Here is a 17,071-nt window from a genome sequence, read left to right on the forward strand (position 1 = left end):
CAAAATCTAAGTGGGAGTATATGATTGATCCTTGTATATCTTTAAGTTTTCATTTTATTTAAAATTGTTCATAATAAGGAGTTATAAGGGGGGAAAAGCCTACTCTATCAGTCTGACCCATGAATTTTATTTCTTTGTTTCCTTATTCTTTGCCTTGTTCTACAAAAACATTTAAACCATTTTCTGGTATTTCACTTCTGTTCATGCACACAATTAATCATTTATCTTTGAACATTTCTCTCCTTTAGTGACTACATTGTGAAATATTTCTCTGTTCTTTAAGGAAGTCTGAAATTTTGGTCTGAAATTTTTGTGTTTCAGCAAAACTATTTTTAAACTGAAAGGAGAAAAATTTGGAGTGCAGATCAGTCTCTTACTGAAATGTCTGTATAAATTACTGGCCATGTCAACAGGAATAACCGACATTCACATATCTCTTTACAAACCTCTTTCATGTGCCTTCTTTCTTTTAATTCCCATGATGGACTTCAGTGGATAAAGTCAGGTATTGAAATCTCCTAGGGAATTCATATCAGTGATTAGTCCAAGGCTATATGATATAGTGGATCAAGTGGTCTCTCCAAAAAGATATGTCCATGTCCTAATACTAAGACCCCGAGACTGCGACCTTATTTGGAAAAGAGTCTTTACAGATATAATTAAGTTAAGGGTCTTAAGATGAGATTATCTTGAATTACCTAGACCCTAAATCCAATGACAGGTGTCCTAATGAGAGACAGAAAACACCCACAGAGAGGAAGAAGTCATGAGAAGACAGAGCTGCCACAAGCCAAGGAATGCCTGGAGGCTCCAAAAGCTGGAAGAGGCACGGCAGGATTCTCCTGTAGAGTGTCCAGAGAAAGCATGACCCTGCTGATCCCTTTTTTCAAACTTCTGGCCTCTAGAACTATGAAAGAATACATTTTGTGTTGTTTTAAGTCACCAAATTTGTGGTAATTTGTTACAGCAGCCTTGGGAAACCAATCCATATGGCCAATAAGTATGTGGACTAGAACTTGAAGTGGGTTTTCTGATTCCAAGGCCATGACTATTTTCATCATATCTAGTCCTTGGATTCACATTAAGAAATATCTCATCCCTATCACTTCCATGGCCCAGTGGCCCCTTGCCAGTGAGGTAAGGATTATTATCACACTTACAGATGAAGAAACAGGCTAGATTTTCCGAGTGCTATATAACTCTGCTTAGCTACTTCTTTGCGAATAAAAACATCCATAACTTCAATTTCTTCCCACCTAATCTTTTGCCACGCTATTCAAAGGCAGCAGCAACACTGTGATGTTGAGGAAGAACACTTCACTGGGTATGGGGGACCTGAATTCTAAGCCTTGTTCTACTCCTGTGGCTGTGGAACCACCTAACCACTCTAAAGCTCAGTTTCCTGTTCTGGAAGAACAAAATTGGATCAGATCATCTCCAGGGTTCTGTCTATGTCCAAAAAAACTACAACATTTCTCATTTTCATCAATTGGTTTACTGTAATGGTTAATACACTGCAAAAGAGTCAAAGCCAGGAAGTAGAAATGAAATATTTTTTAAAAGCTTCAGGATTGAACAAATAAAGAGGTGTGTGTGTGTGTGTGTGTGTGTGTGTGTGTGTGTATGTGTGTGTGTGTGTGTGTGTGTGTGTGTTTTAATAATAAACTAAAAGTGCACTTGCATGAAATACAAAGCCTGAGGGCATTACTTTCCATTTATGTGCAGCTCTTTGAAAAGCTCATATGCCTCTATTTGGGTGTTCCATAGGCACCTCAAACTCATCAAGCAAAAAATTGAACTTATTGTATTTCCCCTCTACCTTGTCCAGGTTCCCATCCTTGCATATGTTCTCCCTATTCATCTCGATGCCTCTGCAGGAACCCTGAAAGATGTCCTTGAGTTTTCATGGGAGATATTCTTTTCCCTCTTCGTTACTGATGTCACACCACTTGGTGTCCAAGCCCAATAGCACCTATCTTTTAAACCTGTGTCCTTTTCTCTCCATCTCCATGGCTGCTAGTCAGTGCCTTGCTTTGGTCCTCATCACTTCCTGAATCCTATTGGCGCCCTGGCTACAGCCTGCGTCCTGCGCTATCTCCCCCCATAGTGTCCTGCCTGCCTGCTTGCTCATCGCTCCTTTTCTTCCACCCTTCCTCTCAGAACACAAGTTCTCTTTAGCCCCTTTGTCTTTGCATGTACTGTCCCTTCTTTCTGAAATGCTTTTCTTTCATCCAGTTCACCCTTCAAAACTCAGTTTTCATTTTCCGGGTCATCTGCCTGTACAGCACCTGCCATGTACTTTGTACCACATCTGCTACTTCCGGCGTGGATTTATCATGCAGAGCCATTTTCTTGTCTGAGTCCCAACTAGTGTGTGAGGGGAAAGGATTTTAGATAGGTAGAGATAGTCTCAACACTTTACAGTGCCTACAACACAGTGGATGTTCAGTACATGGTTTTAAAAGAAATAGACTTCCTGTGTTCACTGCAGCATTATTTACAATGGCCAAGATATGGAAGAAACTTAAGCGTCTATCAACAGATGAATGGATAAAAAAGATGTGGTACAGACCAGAGAAGATGGCAGCGTAGGAGGACGCTGGGCTCACTGTGTCCTGCTGATCACTTAGATTCCACCCACATCTGCCTACGTAACCCAGAAAACCGCCAGAAGGCTGGCAGAACGGACTCTCCAGAGCCAAGCGTAGACAAGAGGCCCACGGAAGAGGGTAGGAAGGGCGGAGAGGCGGTGCGCACTACACGGACTGGAAGGAGGGAGCCTGGGCGGTGGAGGGGCAGCCCTCCCGGCAAGGCAGAGCCCTGAGTCTGACTTGCAAAAGCGGAGGGGCCGGACGGAGTGAGTTCTGATAGCTAGTGGGATGTAACATCTGGAATGTTATAGATCAACAGCTCTGCTTGGAGAGCGGGAGGGCGAGAGGACACTGGGAGGGAGAGGTGTTAAGCCCCGGAAGACAGAGCTCAGTTTGGAGGGGGAACAAAGGCTCTGACCAATGCCATCTCCCTCTCCCACCCCCCAGCTGAAAACCTGAAGGGAACCAATTCCCATCACCGAACTTGCTTGCACTGGACAAACACCCAACGCTGTACTTCTGTGGATCCATCCCTCCAATGGGCCTGCCTCCCTCCCAGTGCTACAGGGCCCTCCTGCAGGGGACCACCATCGACAAAGCGAGCTGAGCCTGCCCCTCCCGCCCCTGTGCACCTTGCAGATCCACCCCGGCTAATACACCAGATCCCATCCAGGCTGCACCACAAGCCTGGCAGTGTGCAAGTAGCCCAGACAGGGACCACACCACTCCACAGTGAGTCCTGCCCCTGGGAGAGGGGAAGATAAGGTACACACCAGTCTGACTGTGGCCCCAGTGGTGGGCTGGGGACAACATCTGGTTTGACTGCAACCCCTCCCACCAACACAAGTTACTCTGGACCCCACAGGGGAAGTGCCCTGCAGTTTGGAGCCACCACAGGACTACCCAAGATGATGAAATGGAAGAATTCTCTGCAAAAGAAACTCCAGGAAGTAGCGACAGCTAACGAATTGATCAAAAACGATTTAAGCAATATAACGGAACAAGAATTTAGAATAATAGTCATAAAATTAATCGCTGGGCTTGAAAAAAGCATAGAGGACAGCAGAGAATCTATTGCTACAGAGATCAAGGGACTAAGAAATAGTCATGAGGAGCTAAAAAATGCTATAAACGAGGTGCAAAATAAAATGGAGGCAACCACAGCTCGGATTGAAGAGGCAGAGGAGAGAATAGGTGAATTAGAAGATAAAATTATGGAAAAAGAGGAAGTTGAGAAAAAGAGAGATAAAAAAATCCAGGAGTATGAGGGGAGAATTAGAGAACTAAGTGACGCAATGAAACGCAATAATATGCATATCATAGGACTTCCAGAAGAGGAAGAGAGAGAGAAAGGGGCTGAAGGTGTACTTAAACAAATCATAGCTGAGAACTTCCCTGATCTGGGGAAGGAAAAAGGCATTGAAATCCAAGAGGCACAGAGAACTCCCTTCAGACGTAACTTGAATCGATCTTTTGCACAACATAACATAGTGAAACTGGCAAAATACAAGGATAAAGAGAAAATTCTGAAAGCAGCTAGGGATAAACACACTCTAACATATAAAGGGAGACGATAAGACTAGTGGCAGATCTATCTATTGAAACTTGGCAGGCCAGAAAGGAATGGCAGGAAATCTTCAATGTGATGAGCCGGAAAAATATGAGCAGCCCAGAATCCTTTATTCAGCAAGTCTGTCATTCAGAATAGAAGGAGAGATAAAGGTCTTTCCAAACAAACAAAAACTGAAGGAATTCATCACCACTAAACCAGCCCTACAAGAGATCCTAAGGGGGAGTCTGTGAGTGAAATGTTGCAAGGACCACAAAGTACCAGAGACATCACTACAAGCATGAAACCTACAGACATCACAATGACTCTAAACCCATATCTTTCTATAATAACACTGAATGTAAATGGACTAAATGCTCCAACCAAAAGACATAGGGTATCAGAATGGATAAAAAAACAAGACCTATCTATTTGCCGTCTATAAGAGACTCATTTTAGACCTGAGGACACCTTCAGATTGAGAGTGAGGGGATGGAGAACTATCTATCATGCTACTGGAAGTGGAAAGAAAGCTGGAGTAGCCATACTTATATCAGACAAACTAGACTTTAAATTAAAGGCTGTAACAAGAGGTGAAGAAGGGAATTATATCATAATTACAGGACCTATCCATCAGGAAGAGCTAACAATTATAAATGTCTATGTGCCGAATACAGGAGCCCCCAAATATATAAAACAATTACTCACAAACATAAGCAACCTTATTGATAAGAATGTGGTAATTGCAGGGGACTTTAATACTCCACTTACAGTAATGTATAGATCATCTAGACACAGGATCAATAAAGAAACAAGGGCCCTGAATGATACACTGGATCAGATGGACTTGACAAATATATTTAGAACTCTGCATCCCAAAGCAACAGAATAAACTTTCTTCTCGAGTGCACATGGAACATTCTCCAAGATAGATCACATACTGGGTCACAAAACAGCCCTTCATAAGTATACAAGAATTGAGATCATACCATGCATACTTTCAGACCACAATGCTATGAAGCTTGAAATCAACCACAGGAAAAAGTCTGGAAAACCTTCAAAAGCATGGAGGTTAAAGAACACCCTACTAAAGAATGAATGGGTCAACCAGGTAATTAGAGAAAAATTAAAAAACATATGGAAACAAATGAAAATGAAAATACAACAATCCAAACGCTTTGGGATACAGCGAAGGCAGTCCTAAGAGGAAAATACATTGCAATCCAGGCCTATGTCAAGAAACAAGAAAAATCCCAAATACAAAATCTAACAGCACACCTAAAGGAAATAGAAGCAGAACAGCAAAGATACCCCAGACCCAGCAGAAGAAGAGAAATAATAAAAATCAGAGCAGAAATAAACAATATAGAATCTAAAAGAACTGTAGAGCAGATCAATGAAACCAAGAGTTGGTTTTTTGAAAAAAAAAAAAAAAATTGACAAACCTCTAGCCAGGCTTCTCAAAAAGAAAAGGGAGATGACCCAAATTGATAAAATCATGAATGAAAATGGAATTATTACAACCAATCCCTCAGAGATACAAACAATTATCAGGGAATACTATGAAAAATTATATGCCAACAAACTGGACAACCTGGAAGAAATGGACAAATTCCTAAGCACCCACACACTTCCAAAACTCAAACGGGAATAAATAGAAAACTTGAACAGACCTATAACCAGCAAATAAATTGAATCAGTTATCAAAAATCTCCCAACAAATAAGAGTCCAGGATCACATGGCTTCCCTGGGGAATTCTACCAGACATTTAAAGCAGAGATAATACCTATCCTTCTCAAGCTGTTCCAAAAAATAGAAAGGGAAGGAAAACTTCCAGACTCATTCTATGAAGCCAGCATTACTTTGATTCCTAAACCAGACAGAGACCCAGCAAAAAAAGAGAGCTACAGGCCAATATCCCTGATGAATATAGGTGCAAAAATTCTCAATAAGATACTAGCAAATTGAATTCAACAGCATATAAAAAGAATTATACACCATGATCAAGTGGGATTCATTCCTGGGCTGCAGGGCTGGTTCAACATTCGCAAATCAATCCGTGCGATACATCACATTAATAAAAGAAAAGATAAGAACCATATGATCCTGTCAATCGATGCAGAAAAAGCATTTGACAAAATTCAGCATCCTTTCTTAATAAAAACACTCGAGAAAGTCAGGATAGAAGGAACATACTTAAACATCATAAAAGCCATTTACGAAAAGCCCACAGCTAACATCATCCTCAATGGGGAAAAACTGAGAGCTTTCTCCCTGAGATCAGGAACACGACAGGGATGTCTACTCTCACCGCTGTTGTTTAACATAGTGTTGGAAGTTCTAGCATCAGCAATCAGACAACAAAAGGAAACCAAAGGCATCAAAATTGGCAAAGATGAAGTCAAGCTTTCACTTTTTGCAGATGACATGATATTATACATGGAAAACCCAACAGACTCCACCAAAACTCTGCTAGAACTGGTACATGAATTCAGCAAAGTTGCAGAATACAAAATCAATGTATAGAAATCAGTTGCATTCTTATACACTAATAATGAAGCAACAGAAATACAAACAAAGAAACTGATTTATTTGTTTGTTTATTTACATATTTATTATATGTATGTATACATACACACATACACATACACGGGGAATATTATTCCACCAAAGAAAAGAACGAGATTTTACCATTTGTGACAAGGTGGATGGACCTAGAGGGCATTATGTTAAGTGAGGTAAGTCAGACAAAGACAAATACCATATGATTTCACTTATGTGAGGGGTCTAAAAAAAAAACAATTAAATAAACAAAACAAACAGAAACGGATTTATAAATACAGAGAGAAAGCTGTTGGTTGCCAGAGGGGAGGAGCAAAGTAGGTAAAGGGGTGGAGAGGTACAAACTTCCAGTTACAGAAAATAAATAAATAGACTTCAGTAGTAGGCAAATGCATTCTGCCTGTGAGAGATGCAGACGAAAGCAGGAAACAGGAAAGTGTGCTCACTCACCTGGCATCTGAAATCAACATTATACATAGCAGTGCCAGAGATTGGAAAATGTGAAACCAGACAAAATACTCGTTTATAAATATTTTGGGGGTTTTGATGGCTAGATACGGCAATTTTGGCAGTCTGGTTAAAGTCTATTTTGTTAATTAAGCCAACTGATTTTTTAAAAAACTTCTGTTAACTCTGTCCTTTTTCTGAACCTTTAAATCTCATGGTCTCATAAAAAAATGTGAGGTTATGCAAATTAAAGACCTTCTGGTTTGCTTTCAGGGAATAAGACAAAACTGCTTCTTCCTAAAGAAGTCATATATTTGTCCTTTTATTGGCAAAGATCTTAATTTATTAACACGTTAATTGTGTAACTGCATGTGATTTATTTTTATATGATTGTAGAATTTTTCCTATAAATAAATTGACATAAAGAAATATAGCCAAAAAAATTTTAAAGCCTTTGTGAAACAGATACTCTGACTTGAAGTTTGTAAGAAATAGTCTTTTTGCCTTATACCCTGAGAATGTGGACTGTTTGGTAAATTCTTACAGAGTGAATAATTTTATTCTCTAATTACACTTATTCTATACTGAGTCAACAAGGGATGTTCACTGACTGACAGGATTCGGTGGGTCTAATGGTAACAGCCCTTGGAGTCCAGGGACAAGACCCCTCCAAAAAAAAAATCAGATGATACTATTTATAGAGTAATACCTTCAATTCATGTTCCCTAAGATCATAGAGCCTCACACCTTAATTTCCCGATTTCCTTTTCTCATCCTCAGCCTTGCTAAAAACCCCATCATAAGTCTCCCCTTCTAATTCAGTACCTATTATTCTTTTTTTCCATAAAAGGTGTTTGGCCGGCTGGCTGCCTTTCTGTCTTTCCTTTCACTTCTTGTCTGTCTCATTATATCTATTCTCCAACTTCTAACTCCATCCCCTCATGCCTTGTATCCCCTTCTACTTCTTTGTTTCTATGTTTACTTACTGAAGGAGTCCTCAAAGGTAAAGTCCAGGTTACAATATTCTTTTGGGACTTTTCCTTCTATGGATTTACAGAATTAGCCAGCCCTGAATCCAAAATATATTCAAAGGAGAAGTAGACAAAGAGATGAATCCTGAGCTTCCTGTGGGGGCTGCATAAGCCTGGGTGTGGACATTCTCACTCTAGACTTCTTTTATGTTTTTCTGACTGGTTGAAACCAAAGGCCAATGGCCTGGGGGATCTATGGAGAGATTTGCTCATCGATAATAAACTGGGTCTGTCTCAGCCATGCCTCCGCTTTGATCTAGATGGTAGTGAAAACATAAACCCTTCCCAGGACAATCTCTGGCGTTTGTTGGAATTTCCTCCATTCCATGTCAGCTGAGTGACTGAATTTCAAAGACTGGGAGATATTCAGCCTGAATTAAGAGTAAATAGATCTCTCTGGTGCTTCCTGTTGGAAGACAGTCTGTGAGCAGAGGGCGATTTTACACACGGCAATTTACTCTAGGGTGAAAAATGTCACAGTTATTTCACAAATCCCAAGGACAAAAGTAACATAGAATGCACAAATGGTTTTGTGCTCTTGTGTGGAAAGGTTAGCAAATCCCTCACGTGATAACAGCAGCCCTCAGAGGAGACGCTCCCTCCCTCCTGGTCTCAAGCTCTGAACACCCTGCACCTACTTTGGGGGAAACCCTCAGATCTTTCCTTGCCACCTTGAGATTTGAGATACAAAGTTCCTCTCTTCACCCACTGTGATGCTTACATCTTCCCTTACCCATTTTGTAGTCTCTGTCACATGATGGAAGTCACTTGGAGGCTTTTCAGAGAAAATGTTGTTCTCATCATCTGATCTGTCCAATATGCGGTCCATTTTGGTAAATTCCCTCTGCAAACTGCAAGCCACACAATCAAAACAGATGCTGTTATTATGCCTTAGGTCTATAGTTTAGGCCCGACCTAAACATCTCTAGAGGGAGAACACAGGAATCTTTCCCGGCTCCAAGGAGTACAGATTTCACCCTGTGTGAATAATGTCTACCATGGTATACTGCACAAAACAGGAATAGAGAGGCGGGATAAGTATTTGCTGACTGAATCAATAAGTGATTGAACGGTGAGATGGCAAATTCCAGAGCCATTACAGCTGTGTGCCTGCGTGCGTGCAGATGTGTGTGTAAAATAAACAAATAATAAATAAATACTCCTTTTAAAAAAGTAGAGTTGAAAAGTGTCGTGTGGTTCAAAAGACCATGCAGAATGGAGAAAGTCTGTGTTACCATCTTGATCTCTAGTTGCCTAATGTCTGCCCCACATTTACTAGTTCCTTTTTTCTCCTTCCACAGAGATTCCATGCATAAGCAAGCTATGTTTATGTAGATACATAAGCCTTTTTAAATATACATGAAAGGATATTATACACATTATTCTGCACCTTATATTTCTTTTTTAACAACCTCCTGGAGTCCATTTCATATTAGTACATATAGAGCTGTCTCATTTTATTTTTATTTTATTTTTAATTTTTTAAATGTTTATTAATTTTTGAGAGAGAGAGAGAGAGAGAGAGAGCAAGCGGGGAAGGGGCGGAGAGAGGGAGACACAGAGTCCGAGGCAGGCTCTAGGCTCTGAGCTGTCAGGGCAGAGCCCTACACGGGGCTTGTACCCACGAACCGTGAGATCATGCCCTGAGCCAAAGTTGGCCACTTACCCGACTGAGCCACCCAGGCTCCCCGGGAGCTGCCTCATTTTCAAATGGTTATGTGGTACTTCATTGTGGGGCCATATACCAATTTGCTAATCAGTTCTTCATTAATGCATATGTAGATTATTTCCAGTTAATTGTTAACTACAAACAGTGTTGCAGTGAATATCCCTATACATCTATGGGTCGATGTGTATGTATGTGTACAAATATATCTATTGGATAACCCTAAAAATAGAATTGCTGGGTCAGTAGATACATATATTTTAAATTGTGACAGATTTTATCAAAGATTTTATCATAGATTTTAAGTTATGCCTTAAAGAGGTTGAATCCATTTACACTTCCAACAAAAATGATGAGAGTGCCTGTTTTCCACTCCTTTTCTACAATCATGTATTATTACAGTTTTTTCATCTTTGTCAATCCCATATGCTTAAACTGGTATCTCTGTTTAGTTTTAATCTTTTTTTTATTAGCGAGGTTGAGCATTTTTGCGTATATGTATAAAACCCATTTGTATTTCCTGTTCTATGGTAATGTATTGAAATTCTTTGCCCATTGCCTATTGGATTACTGTTATTATCTGGAGCGCATGTGTGTGGATATGTACACACACACTCACATATACATCTGAGTGAATCGCAATACATTGTGATGGAGGTCTATGGCAGGAGTTTCCAGTCTGTGGGTTTTGAACCCTGAGGTGGGGTACACTTTACACCTACCCTGTATAGAAAGAGGTTCTGTTTTTGTTTTGTTTTGTTTTTTTTTAATTTTTTTTTTATTTTTGGGACAGAGAGAGACAGAGCATGAACGGGGGAGGGGCAGAGAGAGAGGGAGACACAGAACTGGAAACAGGCTCCAGGCTCTGAGCCATCAGCCCAGAGCCTGACGCGGGGCTCGAACTCACGGACCGCGAGATCGTGACCTGGCTGAAGTCGGATGCCTAACCGACTGCGCCACCCAGGCGCCCCTAGAAAGGGGTTCTGGAATCTATACAGGGAATCTAAACATTTCTATAGACTGAACAAATATTGCTTCCAGAAATACTGCTTAAAGTTTCCAAAGGTATATACTACTGGTATTAATAAATTGTAAATGCATTTAAAAACATCGTTGAGGGGCGCCTGGGTGGCTCAGTCGGTTGGGCGGCCGACTTCGGCTCAGGTCATGATCTCCCGGTCCGTGGGTTCAAGCCCCGCGTCGGGCTCTGTGCTGACAGCTCAGAGCCTGGAGCCTGTTTCAGATTCTGTGTCTCCCTCTCGCTGACCCTCCCCTGTTCATGCTCTGTCTCTCTCTGTCTCAAAAATAAATAAAACGTTAAAAAAAAAATTAAAAAAATAAAATAAAAACATCGTTGATGTCATAATAGGTTTTTTGACACATGAGGATTCTGGGAAGTCTTTTACTTTAACACATTTCTTCCTATTGAAAAAGGTTGTTAACTGTTGGTTTATATTGAACACATTTTTATCATGTATTAACCAATGCGTATGTTTATTTGTCTGAATATTTTGTGCTTTTTCTACTCTAGAAAGTATTGTAAATGGTTTATATATTTTCCACATGAAGATAATAAAAGCACAAAACAAAGTATTTTTGTAAATTGAGATTAGAGCCTTAACCATTTCTATTCAACTGATGTCCACCTGGTTTATGACCATAGGCCCCTTTAGTGTCTTCCAATAAATATTCATGAGGTCAAAATTAAAAGAATTGTAGAGAAGAATGTCAACCCCACCCCTGAACTTGAAAATCTCATTGTTTGCATCCTACTGTCCCAACTAAGTCTCCAGACAGAGACTGTTCCTGAGAGCTCAGCCCTCACTTACTTCTGCATTGCACCTTCAGCCACATCCGTATTTTGGAGAAAGCCATTGTTTTTCTCAGTAAACTGTTGTTCCTTTCCAACTGTCTTCATCTGCAGAGACATCCTGTCACTTAGCTTCATAAGAGCCATTTCTTCAGCACCGCAGGGACAATGATGGCAACAAGAGGGCTTTCTTAGCAGGATGGCAACTACATTCCCTGCACTGATACACTGATAACAGGCCTATTTCAGGAAGTTTGGTCTTAACCCCTCTCCTTCCAAAACTGGCCATCAGTTATAAGGGACCCCAAAGTAAGCTCTTAGGTTTCTCTGTTCAGATATATACAGGAAAGTCTGTGTGTGTGGCTGTTCTTAGGACTTCTCTGGTTAACATGAGGGTTGTCTGAGCCTACAAACGTGTATTTTAAATCCTTGAATGGGAATATTATAGAGCAATGTATAAGAGCCAGGCTAGGGAAATGGGTTGGTTTTTATAATCTCTTTCTGATCATGTATACGCACAAAAAATGGAAAAGGAGAAAGAAGGAAATAGAAATCACTGGTACTCTGGAGATGACCAGAGATACCCGAGATATCCAGACAAAACCACTCCTAATATTTTGTTGTATTTATTTTTATTTCTAAATTTGATATTTGTTTTATTCTTTTTCTGTTGTTGACAACTATGTCATTTCTAATTTTTTAATATCAATAATATAGTAATGAATATCCTTGCTTAGTAATTTTCAGCACATCTCTATTATTTACTTATAATACTTCCTTAGAGGTGAAGCAACTGGGTCAAGGTGTATACGCATCTTTAAGGACTTAGAAAAATATTTCCAAATTGCTTTCCTAAAGGTTGAAACAATGTACACCACCACCAGCTGTGTATAAGGGGCATTTCCTTCCAGCCAGATAGGCAAGTGTTAGCAGAGGGCAGAGGAGTTAAGTGTTAGAGTAGTTAGGTAGCGCGGAAAAGAAAGGGGAGAGGAAATAGAAAGGAGGCAGAGAGATGTGAGGAAGCTTCTAGAAAGCTCATGTGAAAAGCTATAAGAAAGGATCCCTATGAAACATAACTCCCACTTATTGGCAGAAATCACAGGGATTATACCCATCACCAAAAGGATATACCTTCTTCTCTGGAGGGTATCCTGGCCCCCCAGAACCCCGAGAGACAGAAACCCTGAGGGACCGAGGGGGAATATAGGCTAATGGAAGGCAAAGGATAGCAGGGATTTTCCTAGAAGGGTGAACTATGGCTGGGATTAAGAATGGTAGGAGGAGGGGTGCCTGGGTGGCTTAGTTGGTTGAGCATCCCACACTTGGTTTCAGCTCAGGTCATGATCTTGCTGTTCTTGAGATCAAGCACCTGTTGGGCTCTGTGCTGACAGTGTGGAGACTGCTTTGGATTCTCTCTCCCTCGCCCTCTGCCCCTCCCCCACAAGCTCCCTCTCTCTCAAAAATGAATAAATATTAAAGAGGGGTGCCTGGGTGGCTCAGTCAGTTAAGTGTCTGACTTCGGCTCACGTCATGATCTCATGGTTTGTCGGTTTGAGCCCCACGTCAGGCTCTGTGCTGAACGCTTGCTCAAAGCCTGGAGACTGCTTCCAATTCTGTGTCTCCTCTCTCTGCTCCCCCTACCCCGCCCCACTTGCGCTCTGTCTCACTCTGTCTCTCAAAAATAAATAAATGTAATAAAAAAAAATTAAAGAGAAAAGAAAAAGGAATGGTATGAGGAAAGAGGCTCTGGGAACCACAGATATTTTGGAACCATCTGGGCAGCCAACACCCTGGCCATCACTCTGTGGCAAAACTGAGCTTTGCCCTTGACCAGTGGGGGGGATCCACAGTGGATGTGGTACAGAGGGGACCCTTGTGAAGGAGAAGCAAAGGGAAAGACTAGAACCTTTGATGTGAGATAGCTCCATCCTTCTTAACTTTGAGAGTGACAAAAAAGACTGAAACTTTGATCTCTTTCAGGAGGGACACTGTGACCTGCCCAATTTCATCACAGATCCTATCTGGACAGTTTCATCTGTTTCCTGAAGGTGCTGAGCATTACTAAGGCAGTTCCTAGCTTTGAAAGATAAATGGCCATGAAATCTGCCTGGTTTCATGTCTCTTTCCTGTCCAAGAACTAGAATACTGTGCAAATAATATTTCCTGACTTTGACAATTCTTTGACATCCTAATAGTTTCCATTGGGTGATTCAAAAGAAAACCTGTTTCTCTCAATTCAAGTACCTACACCAATTCTGCATCCATACATTTTCTCTTATTTCAAATAACAGAATCCTAATGATGGCTTATGTTTGTGCAGCACCTAACAAGATTACAATGCTTTTCATATATTATCTTATTCAGTTCCCACAACAACACAGTGAGGAAGGTATTATTCCTGTTTTATGTGTCCTAAGCTCTGGGAGATGGTGTGATTTACTTAGAGTCATACAGCTGGTTAACTAGCCAAACTAAGACTCAGAATTTCCACGTCCTCACAGCTACTTATAAGGGATTTCTTCCCCACCCCAAAAGATGATCTAGCGCAGGGCTTCCGAATAAAATTTTCTGTGATGTTGGAAATCTTCTCTACACTGTTCAATACAGTAGGTCCCAGCCATCTATGTCTACTGAGCACTTGAGATGTGCTAATGCAACCGAGGAATTGAAACTTTTTAACCTAAATAAATTTAAATTCAATTAGCCATATGTGGCCTGTGGCTACCATATTGAACAACACAGATTTTCTAGCCCAGGAATCAGCAAACTATAGCCTGCAGGCCAAATCCATCCTGCCTCGTTTCTGTAAATAACATTTTATTGGAACACAGCCACACCCATTCCTTTACATATTGTCTATGACTGTTTTGTGCTGCAATGACCGAGTTGAATGGTTGCAAGAGTGATGTAAATTTGGCATGCAAAGCCTAAAATATTTACTACCTGGCCTGCAAAACCTAAAATATTTGCGATCCTGCTCTTTACAGAAAAAGTTTGCCAACACTTGTTCTAGACCATCACCTTCTTCTGTGATGATGGGTGTTTGCCAGAGTGAATCAACTAGATACAGTGAATAAGAGTAGAAATGGGAGCTATTAGTCAGGTTTCTTTAGCTTCAAAATAATAATAATAATAATAATAATAATAATAGGAATAATAGTGCTTACCCATGTGCAGCACCTTCAGTTTCTTAAGAACTTTCACTAAGTTGTTTCATTTGATCCTCACATCCACCCTGTATGGTCAGGCAACCCAGGCAGATCTTATTGCCTCTATTTAAAAAAATTTTTTTTTAGGGGCGCCTGGGTGGCGCAGTCGGTTAAGCGTCCGACTTCAGCCAGGTCACGATCTCGCGGTCCGTGAGTTCGAGCCCCGCGTCAGGCTCTGGGCTGATGGCTCGGAGCCTGGAGCCTGTTTCCGATTCTGTGTCTCCCTCTCTCTCTGCCCCTCCCCCGTTCATGCTCTGTCTCTCTCTGTCCCAAAAATAAATAAAAACCGTTGAAAAAAAAAAATTTAAAAAAAAATTTTTTTTTAATGTTTATTTATTTGGACAGAGAGAGGGACAGAGCATGAGCAGGGGAGGGGCAGAGAGAGAGGGAGACACAGAATCGAAAGCAGGCTCCAGGCTCTGAGCTGCCAGCACAGAGCCCGATGCGGGGCTCGAACTCACAGACCGCGATGTCATGACCTGAGCCGAAGTCGGACGCTCAACCGACTGAGCCACCCAGGTGTCCCTTGCCTCTATTTTTTAGATGCAGAAACTGAGACTCAGAGATGGTCCATGATTTGCCCAAATTTTATTGCTAGAAAATGGTAGAATCAAGATTTAAACCTGCAAGTTCTGGCTATGAGGGTGGCAATTATCCTACTGTTATATGTACATTTGATGCCCAGTATGTTTTGATGGGTTACTTAATAACCTTCTCATCTCAAAAACAAGCTATCTTTTGAGGCTAACTTTTTTTTAGTAATCTCTACACCTAGTGTGGGTCTTGGACTCAAGACCTCCAGATCAAGAGTCACATTGTGCTACTGATCAAGCCAGCCAGGCGCCCCTGAAACTAACTCTTGACGAGTTATGTAGTGTAGGTCCTCATTACTCACGGTGTGGTTTGCACACCTGCAGTATCAGCACCACCTGGGAGCTTGCTAAACATGCAGAATCTCAGGTCCTACCCTGTCTCACTGAATCAGCGTCTGCATTTTCACAAGATCCCAGGTGATTCATATATGTATGAAAGTTTGAAAATATTACGCTCTAGACCATTGAAACGAGAATCCCTCTTCTCCTCCCTACACCCTATCTCTTCATTGCTATGTGTTTATACCTTTGGTCTCTAGGGCTGTTTGGTGCAACTGGAATGAATCCCTCCTCCTTCCCCCAGCCTCACCAAAACCTTTAACATTATAAATTTGGAGAACCATTAATCAAAAGAAACAGATCAACTATTTTAAAGGACAGCTGATGAGATCTCTAACTTACATTTTGTGGGGGATTCTCTCCAGGCCTGGCCACTCAGATTGCCCTCTTCAGTTTCTGCTAACCAGACAATTTGGGGTGCCAGGAATTTTAAAGCATGGTTCCAATAATCAAGGATTTGATGTCAAGGCTCCTGGCAAGGTTGTGACGAGACGGTACAGCTGTGAAATAGTATATACCTGCTAATATCCTTGTTCTTCTCAATCTGGTAATCACAAAATGCTCTCAATTCAGTGGGGTAGACTGGGGACAGTTAAGTTTCCCTGAAAAGTTCTGGTGAAGCCAGATCCACCTTTCCCCTAGAAGAGGCCATTTGTGAGAGCTACACACCTAGGCAGGCGAGTTTGCAGTTGGACTTGTCCACTCTGACATTCCGCATGGAATGCGGCATGTGCAACCCTTCAACCCCCTCTCACAAAGTTCCAGGTGTACAGAGCTCGCCTGCTTTCTTTTAACTTACATCTCCAGCTAATCTCCCAGCTTCCTTGCTTTTGCTAACTATTGGAAACTAAATTCAGCCCTCTGTCCATCTGCCTACGGACACGATGCTCTGGGATGCCTTTCCAGCCTCAGATGCTTCTGCCATGCCTGCTCCTTTCACCTCCTTGTCTGAATAAGACACTTAAGTAAAATCTTCTACAACAGAGGACATGACTTCTCCCGTTTTCCTCCCACTTAGCAGGAACGAGGAAGCAGTTGATCTTGCGAACCAGGGCTACTCCTATTTGATGGCTCCGTCACCTCTTTGCCTTTGAAATCCATACTTCCTCTTACCATTCTTTACAACCCACTTTCACTTCTTCTATGACTTCAGTGCCAAACGTACATTTCCCTTGGTACCTCATCTTCTCCCATCATTCTTGAGGAGCTCAGCACCCACTGGAAGGGCCTAACGTGGTGACTTCAGGGATCCGAAGCCCCCAACTCTTAAAAC

General features: G+C 41.4%; 1 protein-coding gene across 2 annotated transcripts in view; it reads right to left on the reverse strand.

The window, feature by feature from the left end:
• Positions 1–16,517, reverse strand: part of SMCO2 (single-pass membrane protein with coiled-coil domains 2) — a 34,343-nt gene extending 17,826 nt beyond the window's left edge. Inside the window, exons 1-3 of one of the 2 annotated variants that reach the window (XM_058743264.1) lie at positions 16,317–16,517; positions 11,677–11,814; positions 8,915–9,032 (exon numbers count right to left, since the gene is read on the reverse strand). In XM_058743264.1, the coding sequence (XP_058599247.1) occupies positions 8,915–9,032; positions 11,677–11,804 (246 nt within the window). In that variant the 5' untranslated portion in view covers positions 11,805–11,814; positions 16,317–16,517. The remainder of the gene's footprint in view (positions 1–8,914; positions 9,033–11,676; positions 11,815–16,316) is intronic. The other variant, XM_058743265.1, reaches the window with a different exon arrangement.
• Between the last annotated feature and the right edge of the window lie 554 nt (positions 16,518–17,071).

The sequence above is a fragment of the Neofelis nebulosa genome, chromosome 8 (genome assembly GCF_028018385.1).
Source record: "Neofelis nebulosa isolate mNeoNeb1 chromosome 8, mNeoNeb1.pri, whole genome shotgun sequence".
Lineage (NCBI taxonomy): Eukaryota > Metazoa > Chordata > Mammalia > Carnivora > Felidae > Neofelis > Neofelis nebulosa.